General features: G+C 48.3%; 1 protein-coding gene across 1 annotated transcript in view; it reads left to right on the forward strand.

The window, feature by feature from the left end:
* Positions 1–5,621, forward strand: part of TRAPPC11 (trafficking protein particle complex subunit 11) — a 43,159-nt gene extending 37,538 nt beyond the window's left edge. The window contains exons 29-30 of the mRNA XM_066380143.1: positions 389–556; positions 4,844–5,621. Coding sequence (XP_066236240.1) covers positions 389–556; positions 4,844–4,888 — 213 coding nt within the window. The 3' untranslated portion in view covers positions 4,889–5,621. The remainder of the gene's footprint in view (positions 1–388; positions 557–4,843) is intronic.
* The last annotated feature ends 14,349 nt before the right edge of the window (positions 5,622–19,970 follow it).

A 19,970-nucleotide genomic window follows, 5' to 3' on the forward strand; every position in this document is an offset into this window, starting at 1 on the left:
TACCTTACCAAGAAGGTGAAATCCCTAAAATAAAACAAAACCATTTTGTCCTGTGTTGACATAATGCTTACAAAGATACTTTTCTATAAACTATCCTGTAACATTTTGTGACACTTACATCTCCCTAGTCTACCATGCAAACTATATCAGTGCCTTTTAGATCTTGGTAGAACACAAATAACACGTGTTTTTCATACATGTGTTATCTGCGTGGTCCTAGCCTCTTAGTAATTCGGCCCTACATTTTGGAATCTGTAGAAAATGGAGGAGAGGGAGAATATTTCACCAGAAAGATTTGGGTGTCCAGTTATTTGTCAGTAATCTAGGAGTGACAGCGTAGCTATTGCCAGTTCGTGTATTTGACCGTCTGAAACTGTTTATGATTTAGATCCGGCTGCGTATCCTGCCTGGCTCCAAGCAGGAGATGCTTTACAATTTCTACCCTCTCATGGCCGGGTACCAGCGGCTGCCGTCTCTCAGCATCAGCCTGCTGCGGTTCCCGAGCTCCACCAGCCAGCTGCTCAGGCGCTTCCTGCCCGCCAGCATCTTCGTGAAGGTGAGGCCCGGGCCCCACCCGCCTTCTGCGTGAACAGGGGTCCCTCGTCCATCGCAGGGATCAGGTTCCAGAAACCCCTGCGATGGGCAGACACCCGTGAAGGGGCGACCTTACATTTTATTATTTAAATGTGTTTTAAGGCTTTATAAACCCTCCTCACATCCTCATAAACCTCTCTCACACTGTTATTAACCTTTCCCACACTCGTATAAACACTTCCTTTGCTCCTAAGTGCCTTTTACACTCTTAAAACCTACGTCATTTTAACATATAAAATTGTACATGGGTACTCACCAGTGACTGGACTACAACTTGCGTGTGAAGAGGATGTGCAGTAGCTGTGCAGCACCCATGACGATGAAGGTGGTGAGGAGACGGAGGCACTGCCCAGCCGGGAAGCGCACTACAGTGCCTCTGAGGGCAGCCTCCGTACGTGCGGGTCGTGAGCTGCTCGTCTGCCGTACGCTGTGTATTTTATTTTGTTATTATTTTAATAGGTTTTAATTAATATTTTTTATTTTTTTCAATTTTTTAGCCTAGAAAATGCTTATTTTGCCACAAAAATAATTTAAATAAATATAAAAAACACCTATAGACTGCAAAATCCCACGATATAGCAAAAAATCCACGATACAAAATTAGATATATACTACCTAAAAATCCGCGATACAGTGAGAGCGCGAAAAGTAAACTGCGAGGTGGCGAGGGATAACTACTGTCTTGGAAACAAACAAGAGAAGATGCTTTTTCACGTAAACATCACTAAACAATAATTTGAGACTGTAACAGGGATCGTTTTGACTTTTATTGTATGAATTTGGCAATATTGCTATACATTTCTATGGAGTTACTAATTTTTTTTAGAGTCCAATTTCAAAGATTTTTATTCCCTTAGGTAAATGCTTTGTAGTATCCTTAAACATGTTTTTATCTTTAGCTTTAGTAAAGTATGTTTTTAAATTAGAGTTGGTTTGTAACTAATTCTTGATCAAAATGAATTGACTTTCTCAGTATAAGAACTTGGCTAATTCTCAGTTTAACTGTGTACTATTGGGTCTTTCTTGAAAATGACCGTCTGTGGGAAGCCGTCCTCCGGGTTCGTGCTGGATGTTTCCGCCCTGGTCCCCTGCCCAGGTCCCGGCGGGACTGCGTGGGCGGGACTGCGTGGGCGGGACTGCGACTGCGACTGCGTAGGCGCTCGCAGCGAGAGAGCGAATTGAATTCGTTTGGCTCGCGCTTCACCTGCGCGGCCGCCGCTCACGAGGCCGAAGGTCAGGGCTGTCCCTTCTGTCAGGTGTGACTTCCCTTCATGGCTCAGACAGACGTCCATGGGGACACGTGAACCCTGTGCCCTCCTTGTCTTTTCAGTGACTGCCCCGTCTGGGAATGGCAGGTCACACTGCTTACTGTCTCCTTCTTCGTGTCTGTCAGTTTGGGGCACTGTGCCTTGTTCATGTAATCTGGGATTTGGTGAATTATACATTAGTCTCTGTTAGTGTGTCCTTCATAATTGTTCTAGCTTTCATCTTTCCAGACTTACACATTTTATGCATCTACAGAAAAATCATTTTATTAATCCTTCCAAGCCCCAGTCCTACTCCATACTTTAAATTGTTTAAAAAAAAGACAAAAGCCAAACTCATGATTTGAGATCACTCTGTCCCCAGGCAACAGTGGCTTTTTAAACATTTCCACCTGATCACATTGTCAAGTCATTTTCCATCACTTCCTCACTGGCCCCTGCAGGGGAGAGAGGTCAGGACTGGGTGGGGAGCCTGACGGGATGGTCTTATGAGGTGTTTGAGCTTCTGGAATTTGCTATTTTAGACTCAGAAGCACAGCCTTAACCAGTGTGAACGTGTGTGTCAGTGCACAGACATGGGCGCCGTCTTGTGCGGGAGACACAGCGGGTTGGGGGGGGGCCGGTCCTGCTGAGTGCTCCGGCTGCTTCCACCTGTTGTCTCCCTGTCCCTCCCCCATCCCCCTGGTCCCTCCCTCTCCCCCTCCCCCTCCCTGTCCCACTCCCATCCCTCTCCTTGCCCTCTGCCCATCTCCCCACCTCCATCCCTCCCCTTGCCCTCTGCCCCCACCCTGCCCCCCGTCATCCCTCCCCCATCAGCCCCCACCCCTCCCCCTAACCCCTAACCTCCTACCCCTACCCCCTAACCCCCTCCCCCTCCCTGTCCCACCCCCATCCCTCTCCTTGCCCTCTGCCCATCTCCCCACCCCCATCCCTCTCCCTACCCCCTGCCCCCACCCTGCCCCCCACACCCCTCCCCCATCAGCCCCCCACACCCCTCCCCCATCAGCCCCCCACCCCTCCCCCACCCCCAACCCCCTCCCCCCCACCCAGCTGAGTCCACCTGCCCTGCCCCCCATCATCCCTCCCCCACCCTGCCGCCCCTCATCCCTCCCCCATCAGTCCCCCACCCCTCCCCCTGCCCCCTAGCCCCCTCCCCCTCCCACCGCAGCTGAGCCCACCCGCCCCGCCCTGGCTCATGCTGCTTCCGGCTGCAGGTTTTCTTCCCCAGGAAGCTTGGGCAGTGTTTAAATCCATAAGGAAAGGTTCCAGAAAAATAAATATTCATACGTTTTAACATGATTAACATTTCCTTTTCTTTCCTCAAAATACGAGTACCACCTTCTGGTAACTTGACAGCTGCCAGAAAACTGCCTGGCTTTCTCGGAACCAGCTCCCTCTCTCCTTGGGGAGACGTTAGCCTTGTTTCACCTGTCACACTAAGGGCAGTGCGTGAGGATTACGTGCTGAACAGTCACAGCTAGAGTCTTACGTCCTGTCACACCTTTAATAAACCTCAGGGCTGTGCTGTTGCAGTACGGTAGCCACTAGCCATGTGCACCTACTGAGGCTTGAATTAAACGAATTAAAATTTAATTTAAAAATAGTTACTCTGTTGCACTGGCCACGGTGCCGTGCTCGGCAGCTGCAGGGACTGGTGGGTGCGCGTTGGACAGCGTGGTGGAGAGCACGTCCATCGTCACAGGAAGTTCTGTGCACAGTGCTGGCCAGGAGCGAGGCTGGTTCTGTGCTTCCTTTGAAGAGTTCAGTTTTCTAATTGCACGATGTCCTTGTTTGCTGCCCTGCTTGAAAAGCTGTGTTTGGTGGGATTTAACCAGGTTGTCCACCATTCTGCTTCTGAAACTGAGCATTCCCCATCAGCACTCACCATTACATGAAGTACGCAAGACCAGGCACCTGTTCCTCCTGTCATCTGTTCCTGCCTCGATGTCAGGGGCCTAATTTACACACACGTGTACATATAGGCATGCCGGCATACACGCATGTGTGCCCACACATGCGCACATACATGCATATAGGCATGCTGGCATGCATGCATGCGTACCCACACACATACCTGCATACGTGCATATAGGCATGCCAGTGTACATGTGTGCGTGCCCACACACATGCACGCATGCGTGCAACCACATAGCAAGCAGACTGAAAACAGGAGTTCCCTCATGGCGGGAACCATTCTGCTTAAAGCAGAGCAGGTGGCTTTGGTGGCGAAGTTGTGACACTGTTCTCATTCAGGTATTGAACACTGTCTCTCACACTTTCCCCACCAAGGTCTGCTAACGTACATCTGTATAATAAGAAAATTATTTGCGAGAATTTTATTTTTTAAGCTCCTCAACTCGGGTGTTACTAACTTGTGAGAAATTTTACACCGAAAGACAGCAATGATACTTTTATTTATTCTTGGCCTTTACTCTTCTAATGTGATGCTTTACATTTTTTCAGTCGATGGCTTTAGAGAAGAAAATGTCTGTCGTATCTGCTGCTTGTCAGTGTTCCTTGTTAGGGAGCCTAGAGTTCACAGGGAATCACTTGTTTTCTCAGACAGGTATTAGGCGACCCCGACTCCCCAAGGGACTTGACGAGATCTTGAGACACAGGAGTGCCCTGTGCAGGAGAGAGAATAACGCTTCCTCACCTGAGCAGGAATGGCCACGGCTTCCCTCTCACGGCCCCTGGTGATAGGCTGGGTTAAGAGAGAAAGGGACTAGGGGACTCAGCAGGTGGAGGTCCACGGTCCCTGGCGGTGTCCGCATGGGGTCAGTGGGAACCTAGCCACACAGCTGCTGTCCCCAGGGTCACGTGCAGACAGAAGCTGAGATGAAAGGCAGATCTATTTTGTTTGATACTTACACAAGTTTATACTGTGTGTGGGAACAGTCCCAAGAATTCAAAATCTTTTCAGTTCATGGGTCTTACGTGGTCACTGCTTTTCTGTAAACTCACTGTATTTTCCCGCTTCATAGCCACAGGGTCGCCTCGCGGATGACGCCTCCATCGCCGCCGCGTGACCTCAGGACGCCGCGCTGCTCTCGCGGAGCGCTGGCCAGAGCTCTGCGAGGCTGTCATTCTCCACCGTAGCTCTGACCGCGGTAAAAGTTAATCTTGTCTATTTTTTCATGGATGTTATGCAAAGTATTCAGAGGAACTCATGCATAAGATATTAGGAAAATCTATGCTCGGGTAGCTTCACTAATAAATATTTGAGATCTGTCAGTGCCACATGGAAGGCCTTCAGACCGTTGTTATTGTTGGAAGTAATTTTATGAATAGTAAATTCTTTGGAAAGTCGGTGATGTGCATGTGCAGCATCAGAGGAAACTTAAGCCCCCAGTGCGAGGGGACAAGGAGAGCGCAGTGCGCTGGTCCCCGCCCCGCTGAGGTCTGACTCCCCGAGGGGCCGTCGGATTGGCCAGACTGCGCAGAGTTCATCCCTAAGTTCGCTGTGTGCTCAGGCCACAGACGCAGGAACTTACAAGCAATTGCCTGACTGACCCAGAAAACCTGCAGAAAGGTTTCATCGAAGCAATGCAAGTTGTCTGAAACCTACCTTTGCTGCCGTCACAACCTGTCAGACAGGCTCGGCTCAGCCGGAGGGGTCGTTTGTGGGGCAGGTGTGTGTCTGGTGTGCCGTGAAGGCCCTTCTGTGAGGGCCTCACCTGCATGGTCTCTTGTCAGCATGATTTCCTAAAGGAGAGGTTTTGAAAAAGACACGGTCTAAACAAGAGCTTTCCATTGTGTTGTGCAGTTTGGAAAAAAACATTTAAGACTGATGAAAATTTATGTAAATAAAAATCATATTGTGAAAATTTTCTTTGTTTAAATACCTTGATTTAAAACTACCTGTTTTCCTGGAAATGCATATTATTTAAAAGTAATAGGAGCTGTAACAAGGAAATAGTGATGTAAATAAATGTGTTCTCTTTTCACATATTCCTGTGTGTGTCTTTTCTTTACTTTGAGCTCGTTTGATTTTCATTACATGAAACAGCTCTCACTGAGAGCACTTGCGTGGGGTGTGGTGGAGAGCAGAGGGCTGAATTTTGTAAACTGTCTCTCACATTTCTCGAAGGGAAGAGTTTTACTTTCTTTTAATCCAGTCGTGTCTTTCATGGCCCATATAGCTCCACACACCCAGAACATTAGCAGTCTCTCCATTGATACTCTCCCTACTAATGGCCGTAAAGAATTCTGAGTTGTAACTTCCATATGGGTATTGCAATGAGAGACAGAGTGCTTTTTTTTTTTTTTGTATTTTTCTGAAGCTGGAAACAGGGAGAGACAGTCAGACAGACTCCCACATGCGCCCAACCGGGATCCACCCGGCACGCCCACCAGGGGTGAAGCTCTGCCCACCAGGGGCGATGCTCTGCCCCTCTGGGGCTTCGCTCTGCCTCGACCAGAGCCACTCTAGCGCCTGGGGCAGAGGCCAAGGAGCCATTCCCAGCGCCCGGGCCATCTTTGCTCCAATGGAGCCTTGGCTGTGGGAGGGGAAGAGAGAGACAGAGAGGAAGGAGGGGGTGGGATGGAGAAGCAAATGGGCACTTCTCCTATGTGCCCTGGCTGGGAATCGAACCCGGGTCCCCCGCACGCCAGACTGACGCTCTACCGCTGAGCCAACCGGCCAGGGCGAGACAGAGTGCTTTTAAGGAAGAAAACACAGCAGATGGAGAAGGTGAGCTCGTACTTTTGATGGGGAAGGTTCATGCAGTCCCCACAGGTCGCCTGTCGGAAGCTCCTCCTCTCGACCTGAGACCTGAAGCAAAGGTGATCTTAAGGCCTGATTCTGCTTCTAAGGCTTGTTTTACCTGGAGGGTGGGGGAGGTACAATCAGAGTACCTCCTGTGTTGCAGGCCGATTCACCATGGGAATGATAGGCCAGGGCAGGAATTAACTCTCTTTTCTCCCCAGTCACTGAAGGAATGCAGAACTCACACCCCCTGAGGAATGTGCTCTTATCCAACAGCAGTGTGCCCGGCCAGCAAGCGCTCGTCAAGACCGTCTTTATGAGCTCGGGCAGGACTGCTAACCCATGAGTGTTTCCCAGATGGTAATTGCCAACATTTATTGAGCATTACAGCGTGCCCGGTGGCTATGTTCTTACCTTGTGTAATATTAGCAAAAGCCCAATGTGGTGTAGGTACTGTTATTATCCCCGGTTTACGGATGTGGAAACTGAGGCACAGAAGTTGAGTGACTTGCTTACTGTTCTGGTTATCTATTGCTGCGAGAGAAATTATCCCAATACTTAATGACTTAAAACAGTGATCACCCTTTCATGGCTCCAGTGGGTCAGCAGTCCAGAAAGGGCCTGGCTGGGCACTTCTGGTTCGGGGTCACCCCAGCAGTTGTCAGACAGTGGCGCCTATCCTGGGCCAGTTTCGGGCCAGCTGCTAAAGCCATGAAAGAACCCTCTCCTGAGGACCAGGGGTCCCCTAGGAGACACTGCTGTGTAGACAAACTCCACAGTGTATGATACGTGCACGGGAGCCCGGGAGGGTGTCTGGGATTCGCTTTTCAGTGCTCAGGAAACAAACACGAAACCAGAAAACAGGTTGGGGAGAAATGTGTAAAACAAGATGTGGAAAATGCTGATAATTGTTCAAGGAGGGTAGGAGGTACGTGGGAGTCTCATTTCACTCCAGAGGTGTGTGAAAATTTTCAGGATATCACATAACAAAAGTCAGAATGTGGAAAGGAGGAGGCACAGTGGAGGTGATCGTGGGGGGGGGGGGGGGTGAGGAAGCCGCAGTGGGGTAGGGCTTCCTGCCGGAGTGATGCTGGAGCCATTCCCGTGTTCATAACAATTCTGTGTTTTTCTTGTACGGGAGCACATTTCCATCATCCTTGAACACATCGTGTTCTGTGAGCTGCGTTTTGGAGGACACAGAAATGTCCACAGAATAAATAAATCCAGGAAGAGCCTCCCAGGTGATGAAGGCTGCGCTGGCCGGCGTCCACCCCGCCGCACGCGGGGTGCCGAGTGCTTGGGGCATAGACAGACTTGTCCACTGTTGAGTGACTGGCGTTTTTCCCCACCCGAGCGGTACATTTTCAGCGATAAGAGAATCGGGGAGGAGTGAACCTGCGAACAGAAAGAGCGCTTGCTTTTCCTGAAGAGCAGGGTGCTTTCTGTGGGCATTTGAGGACTTGGGGCTGCCACTCGTCTCCGCTTTTAGCTTTTATCATGTTCGTGGGGCTGGAGAATTATATTGGAAAATGCTAGCTGTTGGGTGATAACCCTCATTGTCTCTGCACAGGACCGAGTCCCAAACACCACATGGAACGGGAAAAAAAGGAAGCCCCATATCCGGGATTGAAATGCTACATGACATAACCCTCATTGTCTCTGCACAGGATCGAGTCCCAAACACCACATGGAACGGGGAAAAAGGAAGCCCCATATTCGGGATGAAACGCAGGCCAGGGGAACTCTGACAGCTCATGATGTTTGTCAGAGGTGTGAGTTGCTCAGACCACGTTTACAATCTTTCCTCTGCTCTGATTGCCATCCTTTTATTGCATTTTATTTTTTATTGTGGAAAGTTCCGGACAGAAAAGTGGAGACCGGAACGTGCAGGCTTGTGCTCAGCCCCCAGAGCCGGAGCTGTTAGCACTTGCCGACTGCACACCTATTCCTCTTGTGTGATTGCACCGTCATAAAAGGGCTTTTTAAAAACACAGCCGCCATGCATTATTAATAAATTGCCAATAATTCCTGAAGATTGCGTGAGTCACGGTATAGGTTCACTTTTCCTGATTGACTGAGCAGTCTTGTTACAATGGGTTGGTTTAAATCAGCACCGAGACAGGGCCATCGTTATATCTGTGTCCTTTTTCAGTTTCATTAACTGTAGAACAGTGCCCTTCCCCCTTTCTCTCCTTCATCACGGAAGTGCTGAAGAGGTCGAATCAGTTCTCTTGTAAAATACTGCACATTCTGGTGCTGCCTGACTGCTTCCCGGGGTGTTGCTGACCTTGTTTCTCTGTCCCCTGTGTTCGTGTGGACTGGGAGTTGGAGGCCAAAGTTTGCCCCGGTCTCTGAGAGTCTGCCTTGGTTTTTTTTTTCTTTTCTTTTCTTTTCGTAGTTATATCTCATAAATGACAGGTTGCACAATGGATTGCCACACACAATGTCTGGTTGCCTCCCTCCAGTGAGGCTAAGCTTGATCAGTGGCTTTTAAAGGATGACAGCCTAATCCCTTTATTTAAGGTTCCATTAAACATCCATCTGGCAGTTGTCTGAATCAGTTAATTAGAAGTTGCACAATGTAATTTTAAAATGCTATTCTGCTTATTTGGCTAGAATTATTTTGTCTAGAAAATTCCCCCCTGACCCATTAGGTCTATTCAATTACCCTAACATAAAGTTCCTATAGGGAACGGTGACTTTTAATAACTTAATTCTTTCTCGTTACCATTTCCAAAGGAATGAATTGGTGCCTTCAGCTAAGGTCGTTGAAGACCTTTGGTTTTGTTTTTGTTTGTTTGTCTTCATTGTTTTCTTCCCAGTCTGATAAAATCATCTGGTACAGGAAGGCTAGAGACAGGAACGTCAGGTTGGTGTGATGACTGTGACGTGTTTGGTAGCAGCTGTCAGCCCCTCTGGAGGAGCCCAGCGCCATCCACCTGGCTTCACCTGAGCAGAGGGGTTCAGGCACCAGTGCCCACCTGTTTAAAGCTGCTGCTTTGAAGTCAAGTGTACAAGGAATCTCCAGCTGTAGATATAAAACTAGCAAGACAGCTTCTGCAAACTATTATCTGACACTCATGCCTGCAACCTTTGTCAGCCATACACTTAAAATCAATGTTAGCCCTGGCCGGTTGGCTCAGCGGTAGAGCGTCGGCCTAGTGTGCGGAGGACCCGGGTTCGATTCCTGGCCAGGGCACAAAGGAGAAGCGTCCATTTGCTTCTCCACCCCTCTGCTGCGCCTTCCTCTCTGTCTCTCTCTTCCCCTCCCGCAGCCAAGGCTCCATTGGAGCAAAGATGGCCCGGGCGCTGGGGATGACTCTGTGGCCTCTGCCCCAGGCGCTAGAGTGGCTCTGGTCGCAACATGGCGACGCCCAGGATGGGCAGAGCATCACCCCCTGGTGGGCAGAGCGTCGCCCCATGGTGGGTGTGCCGGGTGGATCCCGGTTGGGCGCATGCGGGAGTCTGTCTGACTGTCTCTCCCTGTTTCCAGCTTCAGAAAAATGCAAAAAGAAAAAAAAAATCAATGTTAGCCTGACCAGGTGGTGGTGCAATTGATAGAGCGTCGGACTGGAATGTGGAAGACCCAGGTTCAAAACCCCGAGGTCACTGGCTTGAGCACGGGCTCACCAGCTTGAGCGTGGGGTTGCTGGATTGAGCGTGGGATCATGGACATGACCCCATGGTCACTGGCTTGAAGCCCAAGGTTGGCTTGAGCCCAAGGTCACTGGCTTAAGTAAGGGGTCACTCGCTCTGCTGTAGTCCCCCAGTCAAGGAATGTATGAGAAAGCAGTCAATGAAAAACTAAGGAGCCGCAATGAAGAATTGATGCTTCTCATTTCTCTCCCTTCCTGTCTGTCTCTATCTGTCCCTCTCTCTGTCTCTATCTCTGTCTCTGTCTCTCTCTCTCTCTCTCTCGCGCACACACACACACACACACACACACACATACACACAATATATATATATATATTATAGATATTCCAAATGATTACCTTGGGAAATTATTGTAAAAGCCTGACATGAAGGAAAGATGAAATTATGTTTAATCAATCGTTTTATATTAGTTCTTTAAAAACAGATGATCACTGGCCGATGCATTTATCACCATACACAAACACAGTTAAAAATATGCACCCCTATGGTCATTGCAGCGTTATTTACAATAGCCAAGATTTGGAAGCAGCCCAAAGTGCCCATCAGTAGTTGAGTGGATAAAAAAGCTATGGTACATATACACAAGGGAATACTACGTGGCTATGAAAAAAGAAGGAAACTCTACCCTTTGCGACAGCATGGATGGCCCTGGAGAGCACTATGCTAAGTGAAATAAGCCAGTCAGAGAAAGACAAGTACCATATGATTTCACTCCTATGTGGAGTCTAATAAACAAAATGAACTAATGAGCAAAAGAGAAACAGACTCATAGATAGAGAACAGACTGACAGCTGTCAGCAGGGTGGGGGATTGGAGGAGTGGAAGCATTTTTCTCACAAAAAAACACAACTCCTGGACATGGGACAACAGTGTGGTGGTTGCCTGGGCACTGGAGGGTGGGGGGGCTGAAAATATGGGAGGACAGGTGGTGATGGACAGAGACCTGACTTAGAATGGTGATCACACAATACAGTGTACAGATGGATGGTAGAATTGTGTACCTGAAACCTGTATAGTTTTGCTAACCAGTGTCACCCCAGTAAATTCAATAAAAAGGAAAAATGCTTATTCAGGACACTTGTTAAGGGCGGTGAGGCAGAAGGGTATACTACATTGGGGTTCTGTACGGAGGTGGGACTCAACTTCCACTAGAGCAGCGGTTCTTAACCTGTGGGTCGCGACCCTGGTGGGGGGTCGAACAACCAAAACACAGAGGTCGCCTAAAGCCATCGGAAAATACATATTTATTATACAATACATTTCTATGGCTTTAGGCGACCCCTGTGTTTTGGTCGTTTGACCCCCCGCCGGGGTCGCGACCCACAGGTTGAGAACCACTGCACTAGAGCAAGGACACGTGGGCCGTCCTAGCCAAGGACCAGCCGAGGGGTCAGTGGTGGAAAATGGCTGGGAGCAAACAGGAGCGCGGGGCTTGCTGAGGGCGGAGCAGCCGGGGAACAAGGATTCTCGCTCGAACAGGGTTCTCCGGGACAGAGAGGGAAGAACAGGGTCGGGCCTAGAGGAGCGGAGCGCCCGGGGTGGGGGCGGGGAGCCTGGTTTAGCTTGGTTAAAGGAGAATCTCTGCCGACACTTCACTGTTAACAGTTAAGAACTGTTAACCGCGGCATCTTATTTTGCAGGTTAATAATTCCCCCTCCTCCGCCAGGCACTGGAGTGTTGACTGTTCTCAAAGCCAAGTTTGCGCCCACTGGGTAAACAGAACCTTCCTCTGCGAGTGTCGCCCAGTCCCCCTCCTAGCAGACCAGGCCGGGCCGCCCCTCCGGAGCCCCCGGGCCCGCGCAGGAAGCGCCCCGTCTCCGCGCCCGGGACAGCTGGGATGACTGACGGACTCCGAGCGCCGTGGCGCGGGAAGAAATTCCCAGAGCCGTCAGACAGGCTGGGTGGCTTCAGGACAATAAGCCTTTATGTTTTAAAATGGGAGCCCCGCTGTGAAGGGAAAGGTTTCCGTGTACTTAGCTGAAAACAGGCTTTAGAAGCCCGTGCTGGTTGAGTGCGTCCCCACTCTCACGCCCCGGGGTGCAGCTCTCCAGCAACGGGTGCCAGGGCCCAGCCGGGGCCTCGGGGCTGCGGTGACCCGGCCACCCGCCCACCCTGCGGGTGACCGCCTCTGTCCTAAGTACAGTGTGGCGACTTCCAGAAGGCGGGCCCTGCTGCAGTCCTCCGGCCCCGGCCCCAGGCGTTTCCGAGGCGTCCTGCAAAATGCCTTTGAAGGATTTTGCAAAACCCACCTGGGAGGTGAAGTGGGTTTCTTTCCAGGAGGAAACGTGGTCCAGAAGAGAAGGGGTGTGCCTAGACGAGACTTCCCCGCAGCCTGGGGGTGTCTGGGTCGGCAGGGGGCCTCCCCCCCCCCCCCCCGCCCCACGGTGGTCCTGCACCCTCCCAGGCTCAGTTGTCCAGCTGAAGGCAAGCGAGAAACTGCGGCCAGAGGACAGCCACCAGCGCCTGCAAGGCGGGCGCCGTGCTGAGCGGTGAGCGCGGGTGGCCAGGCCCCTGGCGGAGGCGCCTCCCGCGTCTCCGCTCCCAGGGGGCGGCCCCGCCCTGGTCCCCCCTTCACCCTCCTTTCCTGTTTGGTTTGGCAGAGCTCCAGAGCTCCCGGTGGGGCCTGAACCTCCCCAGACAAATCTTTCTTTGTAAGAAGGGCCCTCCTCCCTGGTGAAAACCACCTTTATTCTGAACGTATTGCTCTGGGCAGAGAGAAATATTTAATAACAGAGGGAAATGGTCGCTATACATTGTTGAGGGGAAAAGCAAGTTTCAGAACAGCCCGTGTGGTGTGATCTTGTCATGTAGGACCGAATGAAACACTACCCAGACGCACACCCGAAGGAAGATGACCAGGTGGATACACACCAAACTGTTTTGGGGTTGTTGGATTATAGGTGATTTTATTTTCTTCATCTTACCTGATTTAAAGCATTTCCTATAGAAACTGTGTTCTTTTCTAGTAAGAAAAAAATAACCAATGTTATTTATAAAAGAACGTGTCCCAGCACCAATGGGAAGAGAGTCCGTGGATGCATTCTGTGCACGACCCTGCTCCTTCCTGGCCTGTGACAGTCACAAGGGGGCAAGGTGTGTGACGAGGATGCAGTGCTCCCAGGTGAGGATGTGATTGTCCCATTTATGTCCCCACACTGAACTCTCTCTTCCTACTCAGAGGATTCACATTAGCAACATGACTTGAAAGGGTCCCCCACGTCTAGAAGGGAAATTCCCTTGGGGTGTAAGCACTGTTGGGTGTCTGAGACGAGGAATGTTCTAGGTTCTATGTCACGTGAGCTGCGGCTGCAGAGACCCGCAGGAGAAGCGTCCTGCCCAGAGGCCAGGGCCTGGGCACAGAGGGAGGCGGACCGACAAGGAAAGATGCAAAGACACGAAGAGATATGTGAGGACTCATTTTTCTCCCTCTTAAAGGCCAGCCGTGGAATGCCCACCCACAGCTCAGTGGCTAGAGGAGGCAGGGGGATGCGGGCCCACCAAGAGGAGATGATGTGACAGGTCACAGAGCGTCGTCCCTGCCACAGGGTCCCTGCACGGCCTTTAGGGGCCCCTCCGCGGCCTCCCGGGGCCCTCCAGCATTGCCTGTGTGGGCTGTTCGTCTTAGGACTTTTTCAAGTTTGCACGTTCTCCCAGCAGACGGAAGCCCCTTGTTCTTTCCTTCTTTGCCCAGCGCAGGGCTCAGAGGACACAGCCGTCGGTGGCCGCAGGATAGCTGGATGTGTTTGAGCAGCGCTGTCTTTGCTCATTACAGTACTATAAACAGTTATGTGAATGGAACACCTAAGTTAACAACCAACTGCTTGTTAACTCAGTGATTGAACTGCTTATAGAAAAGCGAGAGCATCCCGAACCAGCTGCCGTGTTGATTCAGTCCTGGGGAGAAAGCTCTCCCAAACCAGAGCTCCCAGAAGTCCTGCTGGCTGCTCAGGGGAACGTAGGTCCTGCGGAGGGGTGGGTCGTGGATGTAGCTATTCTGACAATGACAGTATTTATTACTTGGTATAGCTGAGCAAGAATTCTTTTTACTGATCAAGCAGAATTTTCTTTCTTTCTTTTTTTTTTTTAATGTATATTTCCTGCTAAGAATGGAGTTAAAAGGCAGCTAATCCCTGTAGAAACTGCTGATTCCACGTCTGAAAACAAGAAATGCAAATATAAGTTTGGAACATTTTGTCATAGCAGAAACCAGGGATGTCATCAAGTATTGCTGGAGTCATGCCAAGGTGACCTCAGGAATCTCCCACGGGAACAATCAGTTCATAAAGGCACTCGGATGAAGGAAACACACAGAATTCATTGGCCACGGTGAGAGGCTTTTAAGGAACCACCATATTGTATTGAAAACTGATAAATTGAAAAAAATCAAGCATTATTTCCCCCTGCCATTCCTAAACAAATTATACTTTAGGGTCACTGAATAGTTACTAGAATAATTTGTCTTCATAGAAACATTCGAACGAATGATGAACGTTGGCCATGATCAATAGCTTGTGACGTTACAGAAAGAGACACCCCGACACTGGGTGCCTCGCATGGAAGTGCACCGACCTGTGAAGTAATTTTGCCAAAAAATTGAACATCATTCCGATGGTGTTCTCATACCTCACTACCAATTTACAGAAAATACAAGGACGTATTTAGAGACAGTATGAGGATGTTGACAAAATCCAGACGATAGAGGACTGTAGGGGACAAATGATCCTTCAACTGTGGGCTGAAAATATGAGATGGAAAGTTCTAGATATAAGCAATCCTCATGTTTTAAATTGCTTGCCATTCTGTGTTGCGTGGTGAAATCTTGCTAGTCCCGCTCAGTCCCGCACAGAAGGCGGCCCCTCCCTTTGCCTGGTGTCCTCACGCGGTAGACACGCCTTCGCCATGGGTCGCTCAGCAGCTGTGTCGGTGATCAGAGAGACCGTTACTCTATCTCAGAACTTGTGTTCAAGTCACCCTTGTTGTACTTAATGTCCCCAAAGCACAAGACTAGTGATGCTGGCAGTCAGCATGTGCCACAGAGAAGCTCCTTGTCAGTGAAAAGGTGAAAGTTCTCGACTTACTAAGAAAAGAAAAAAATTGTATACTGAGGCTGCTAGGATCTAGAGCAGTGGTAGTCAACCTGGTCCCTACCGCCCACTAGTGGGCGTTCCAGCTTTCATGGTGGGCGGTAGCGGAGCAACCAAAGTATAAATAAAAAGAGAGATTTAACTATAGTAAGTTGTTTTATAAAGATTTATTTCTGCCAAACTTAGCGAAAATCTGACATAAAGTACTTGGTAAGTAATTATTATTATATACTTTAACTTGCTGTAACTCTGCTTTATAAATTTTATAAAGTCAAGTTACTTCCCTACTTTATAAATCACCATTACTGTGGAACCGGTGGGCAGTTAGAAAATTTTACTACTAACAGAGATACAAAAGTGGGCGGTAGGTATAAAAAGGTTGACTACCCCTGATCTATAGTAACAACTAGTCTTCCACCCATGAAATTGTGAAGAAGGAAAAAAATTCGTGCTAGTTTTGCTGTCGCACCTCACACTGCCAAAGTTATGGCCACCGTGTGTAATAAGTGCTTAGTTAAGATGGGAAGGGCATTACATTTGTGGGTAGATGTCATGACACCATCACAGTGCAAAGATTCTTCTCCTTAGGTATCGTCAGAAGGTGACGAGTAGCCTAACGTCACATCACAAGCTGTGTCACCTCCCGTTATCTCATCACATAGGCTTTGTATCATCGCTTGTCCTCACCAGGAAGGTGAATACAGGATGGTCAGATATTTTGAAGAGAGAGAGAGAGAGAGATCACAATCATACAGCTTTATTATGATATGTTGTCATAATTGTTCTGGTTTACTAGTTACTGTTAATCTCTTACTGTGCCTAATTTATAAGTTAAACTTTACCGTAAGTATAGAGGTACATAGGAAAAAAGACAGTATATTTGGGGTTCAGCACTATCCATGGTGTAAGGCATCCATGGGGGGGGGTCTGAGCATTTCTGAGATCTTTGAGGAGCGAAATCTGTCGGAGTGGAGTCCTCTCTTGTGAGGGCAGCTCTGTTGTAACAGTGGTGTTCCAAGGCTCTGATCTCATAGCTCTCAGGTCACGCTGTCTTAAATGGCTCCGTTGGGTGCAGTTCCTTCCACATCTGCGTCAGTTAATCCTGGTGGAGTACGTATACCCCCGAGTCTGCGAACACTACAGCTCCAACTTGGTTTCTGAGTTTTGCTTTTTGTTTGTTTTGTTTTTGGAGAGCTCAGTTATCAGCACAGCACCTGCTCCTGCACCGTCGGCCTCTCCTTCCTTGGTCCTTAAATTCCTCACATAGCCGCTGACCCTCCAAGCGTGTGAGCAGGTTTGGTAGGTAGCGGTGGTTTGATCCCACTTCCCCACAGCTATTCTGTGGTTCCTAAGTCAACCTTGTCCCCTAATTCTATGGAAAATATTGTCCAAGGGTTTGTAAATGCGAGGATCTTATTGCTGTGAGAATTTGGAAATAGTTCTAATGGTCTTGTCCTGGCTGAAAGTCCATAGAAATACTTGTTAATATTAATGGTAACAATGTTCATATCTTTATAATGTATTAATAGCATATTTATACCTTTATAGTAGCACTTTATAATTTGTATAGAGTTTTCATGTAATCCTTTTATGAAATAGAGCATAAATAATTGTATTTTGTGGGCGAGGAGACTGAGCCTTACAAAGTCAAATGATTTGATTAGCTATAGCTAAAAAGTGGCAGAGCTGGAGCTTGAACTTGGATTTTCTGACTCAAATCTAGTGATCTGTATGTATTAAAGCAAATACGTTTTCCTTAAGTGCTTAAGGTGAAGTAGTACGTTGTTACAATCTTTGACCTCTGGTGGACTAAATGTTCAAGTCGTTGACTGACTGCTTCATTAGTCATCCTCGCCCTGAAACAATGTCTCCCTCTAGTTTCTGTGTTTCTGTAAATTGTGCTGCACTCTCCTGGGCCCTGGAACCTAAAACTGGGAAGTCGGGCAAAGAAGTCTTCCCTCCACCTGTAATTTAAGGATGCCAGAAAGTTCTCTTCCCTTTTTCTCATGCCCCCCATACAAATTCCTCCAATTTCCCTGATGCCTGGGATTCCATAGTTTATTGTTTTGGCGCAAAGCCAGGAAAAGGAAAAGTTTGGAAATCTCTTTTCTGGTGCTGACTCTGTGCCGGGTACAGTCTTATTTATTCTCCACATCGATATTATGTACTCTACCCTTTTATAAACGAGGAAGCTGAAAAGCAGAGAACTTGAGTAAAATTTTTTCAGGGTCACAAAACAGGTAACTAGAAGAGATTAGAACAGAATCCAAGTTGGCTTGACTCTAAAACCCGTGATTTAGCTACTGCTCTAAACTAATGTTTATATGGGGCTAGCCTGGTAGTAAATACTTGTCTTATTAGATAGATATTCACAGAAGAATAGAGGTTATCCGTGTAGTACCTCGTGAAGGGTCCAGGCATATCCCCTCATGATTTCCTACTGTAACACCCTGCAGGACTTCTGATGCCTAATGTCTTTCTTTGGCTCCGGCGCTCATCTCCCCAAGAAAGTTAGTTTAGCAGATTAAAAGAACAGGAGAATCAACTCCCTCACCCCAATCCCAGCAACCCTCAACTGATGACTGATAGGATTGGGGTATGAACCCTCTACCCTCCTGCACCTCCTTCCTCCCCTTTTTTATAAGGAGAAAAATCCACAGACCTTGAGATCATCAGACATTGGAGGGAATAATAGAAAAGGCTCGCTGGGCCCTGGCTGGTTGGCTCAGCGGTAGAGCGTCGGCCTAGCGTGCGGAGGACCGGGGTTCGATTCCCGGCCAGGGCACACAGGAGAAGCGCCCATTTGCTTCTCCACCCCTCCGCTGTACTTTCCTCTCTGTCTCTCTCTTCCCCTCCCGCAGCCAAGGCTCCATTGGAGCAAACATGGTCCGGGCGCTGGGGATGGCTCTGTGGCCTCTGCCTCAGGCGCTAGAGTGGCTCTGGTCGCAACATGGCGACGCCCAGGAGGGGCAGAGCATCGCCCCCTGGTGGGCAGAGCATCGCCCCTGGTGGGCGTGCCGGGTGGATCCCGGTCGGGCGCATGCGGGAGTCTGTCTGACTGTCTCTGACAGACTGTCTCTCCCTGTTTCCAGCTTCAGAAAAATGAAAAAAAAAAAAAAAAAAAAAAAGGCTCGCTGGCTCACATTTGTTCCTTATCTCGCTCGCTACAGCCACAGAGATGGAGTCATGTGTTTGTCCGTCAACAAATGTTATGCCAGTTCTAGGGGACAAGGATAAAGCTGTGAATAAAATGGATAAAATGCCCTGCCCTTATAACCACATGGAGCTTACATTCTAGGGGCTGCCAGGAGATTTTTTTAAAGAGAACCAAATAGATCTCCTTGAATTAGATAATGCATATCTGAAATAAAACATTTATTGGACACACTTAAGTGCAAAAGAAAGGAGCAGTTAATTTGAAGACAGATGGATAGAAATCATTCAAGTTGAAGCAAACAAAATAAAAGAATCTTAAAAAAAAATAAAGTGAAGAGAGCCTCGATGATTGTGGGACAGCCTCCGACGTGGCACCCAGAAGAAAGGGGAGGAGAGAATGTGGCAGGACAGGTATTTGGAGAAAGTAACAGCCTGAAAGCTTCCAAGTTTGATTAAAAGTATTTTAACCTAGCCCTGGCCGGATAGCTCGGTGGGTTAGAGCAGCAGCCGAAGCACAGAGACTGCCGGTTCGACTCCTGTGTCAGGGCACAGACAGGAATGGATCGATGTTCCTCTCTCTCTCTCTCTCTCTCTCTCTCTCTCTCTCTCTCTCTTTCCTCTTCCCTCACCGATATCAATAAATAAAAATACTTTAAAAAAAGTATTTCAACCTATAGACTCAAGAAGCTCAGCAAATCCCAAGCAGGATAAATTCAAAGAAAAATACCATTAGCCAAATCATCGGCAAACTGATAAAAACCAGACACAAGCAGCCAAAGAAAAAAAAGGCACATTAGCTATAGAAGAGCAAAGGTCAGAAACGATGGAGGCAGGAGACAATGAAAATACACCTTGCAAGTGTTTATGGCGGGGGCAACCTGTCACGGTGGCATGTCACCTCCGGAAGAAGTTCTGATGAATTCAAGATGAAGCTTCGTGAATGATCTGGGTTACCTGGTGTATGGACACTGGCTGGACCCAGGACGTGGGCTGCTCTCAAGAGGTCATGTGGACAGTGGTACTGGACCAGCCTGCCTTGTCCAGTTCCTGACCCCAGTGCTTACTGGCTGAGTGAACTTGGACGAGCTCCTCAATTTCTCTAATATGTAATAGACATAATAAATAAAAGATACATAACAAAAATATAATATAATTATAAAAGATATAATAAATATATTTTTATTATTTGTAAATAATAATAATAATAATAATGATATTCACCTCACCTGGTTATATTGTAAGGATTAAGTGAATTGTTTAATTTCCATTTGGGGATTTTCCAGATATCTTTCTTTCTATTATATATGTTAGTTTAATTTCATTATGGTCTAAGAACATATTTTGTATGACTTGAGTTCTTTTAACTTATCAAGGCTTGCTCAGTGACCCCGGGTATAGTCTATCTTGGTGAATGTCTCATGTGTAGTTGAAGAGAATGTGCATTTTGCTGTTGGGTGGAGTGTTGTACAAATGTCAAATTGGGTCCAGCTGGTTGATGGTGGTATT

This window comes from Saccopteryx leptura, chromosome 4 (assembly GCF_036850995.1).
Source record: "Saccopteryx leptura isolate mSacLep1 chromosome 4, mSacLep1_pri_phased_curated, whole genome shotgun sequence".
In the NCBI taxonomy this organism is placed as follows: domain Eukaryota; kingdom Metazoa; phylum Chordata; class Mammalia; order Chiroptera; family Emballonuridae; genus Saccopteryx; species Saccopteryx leptura.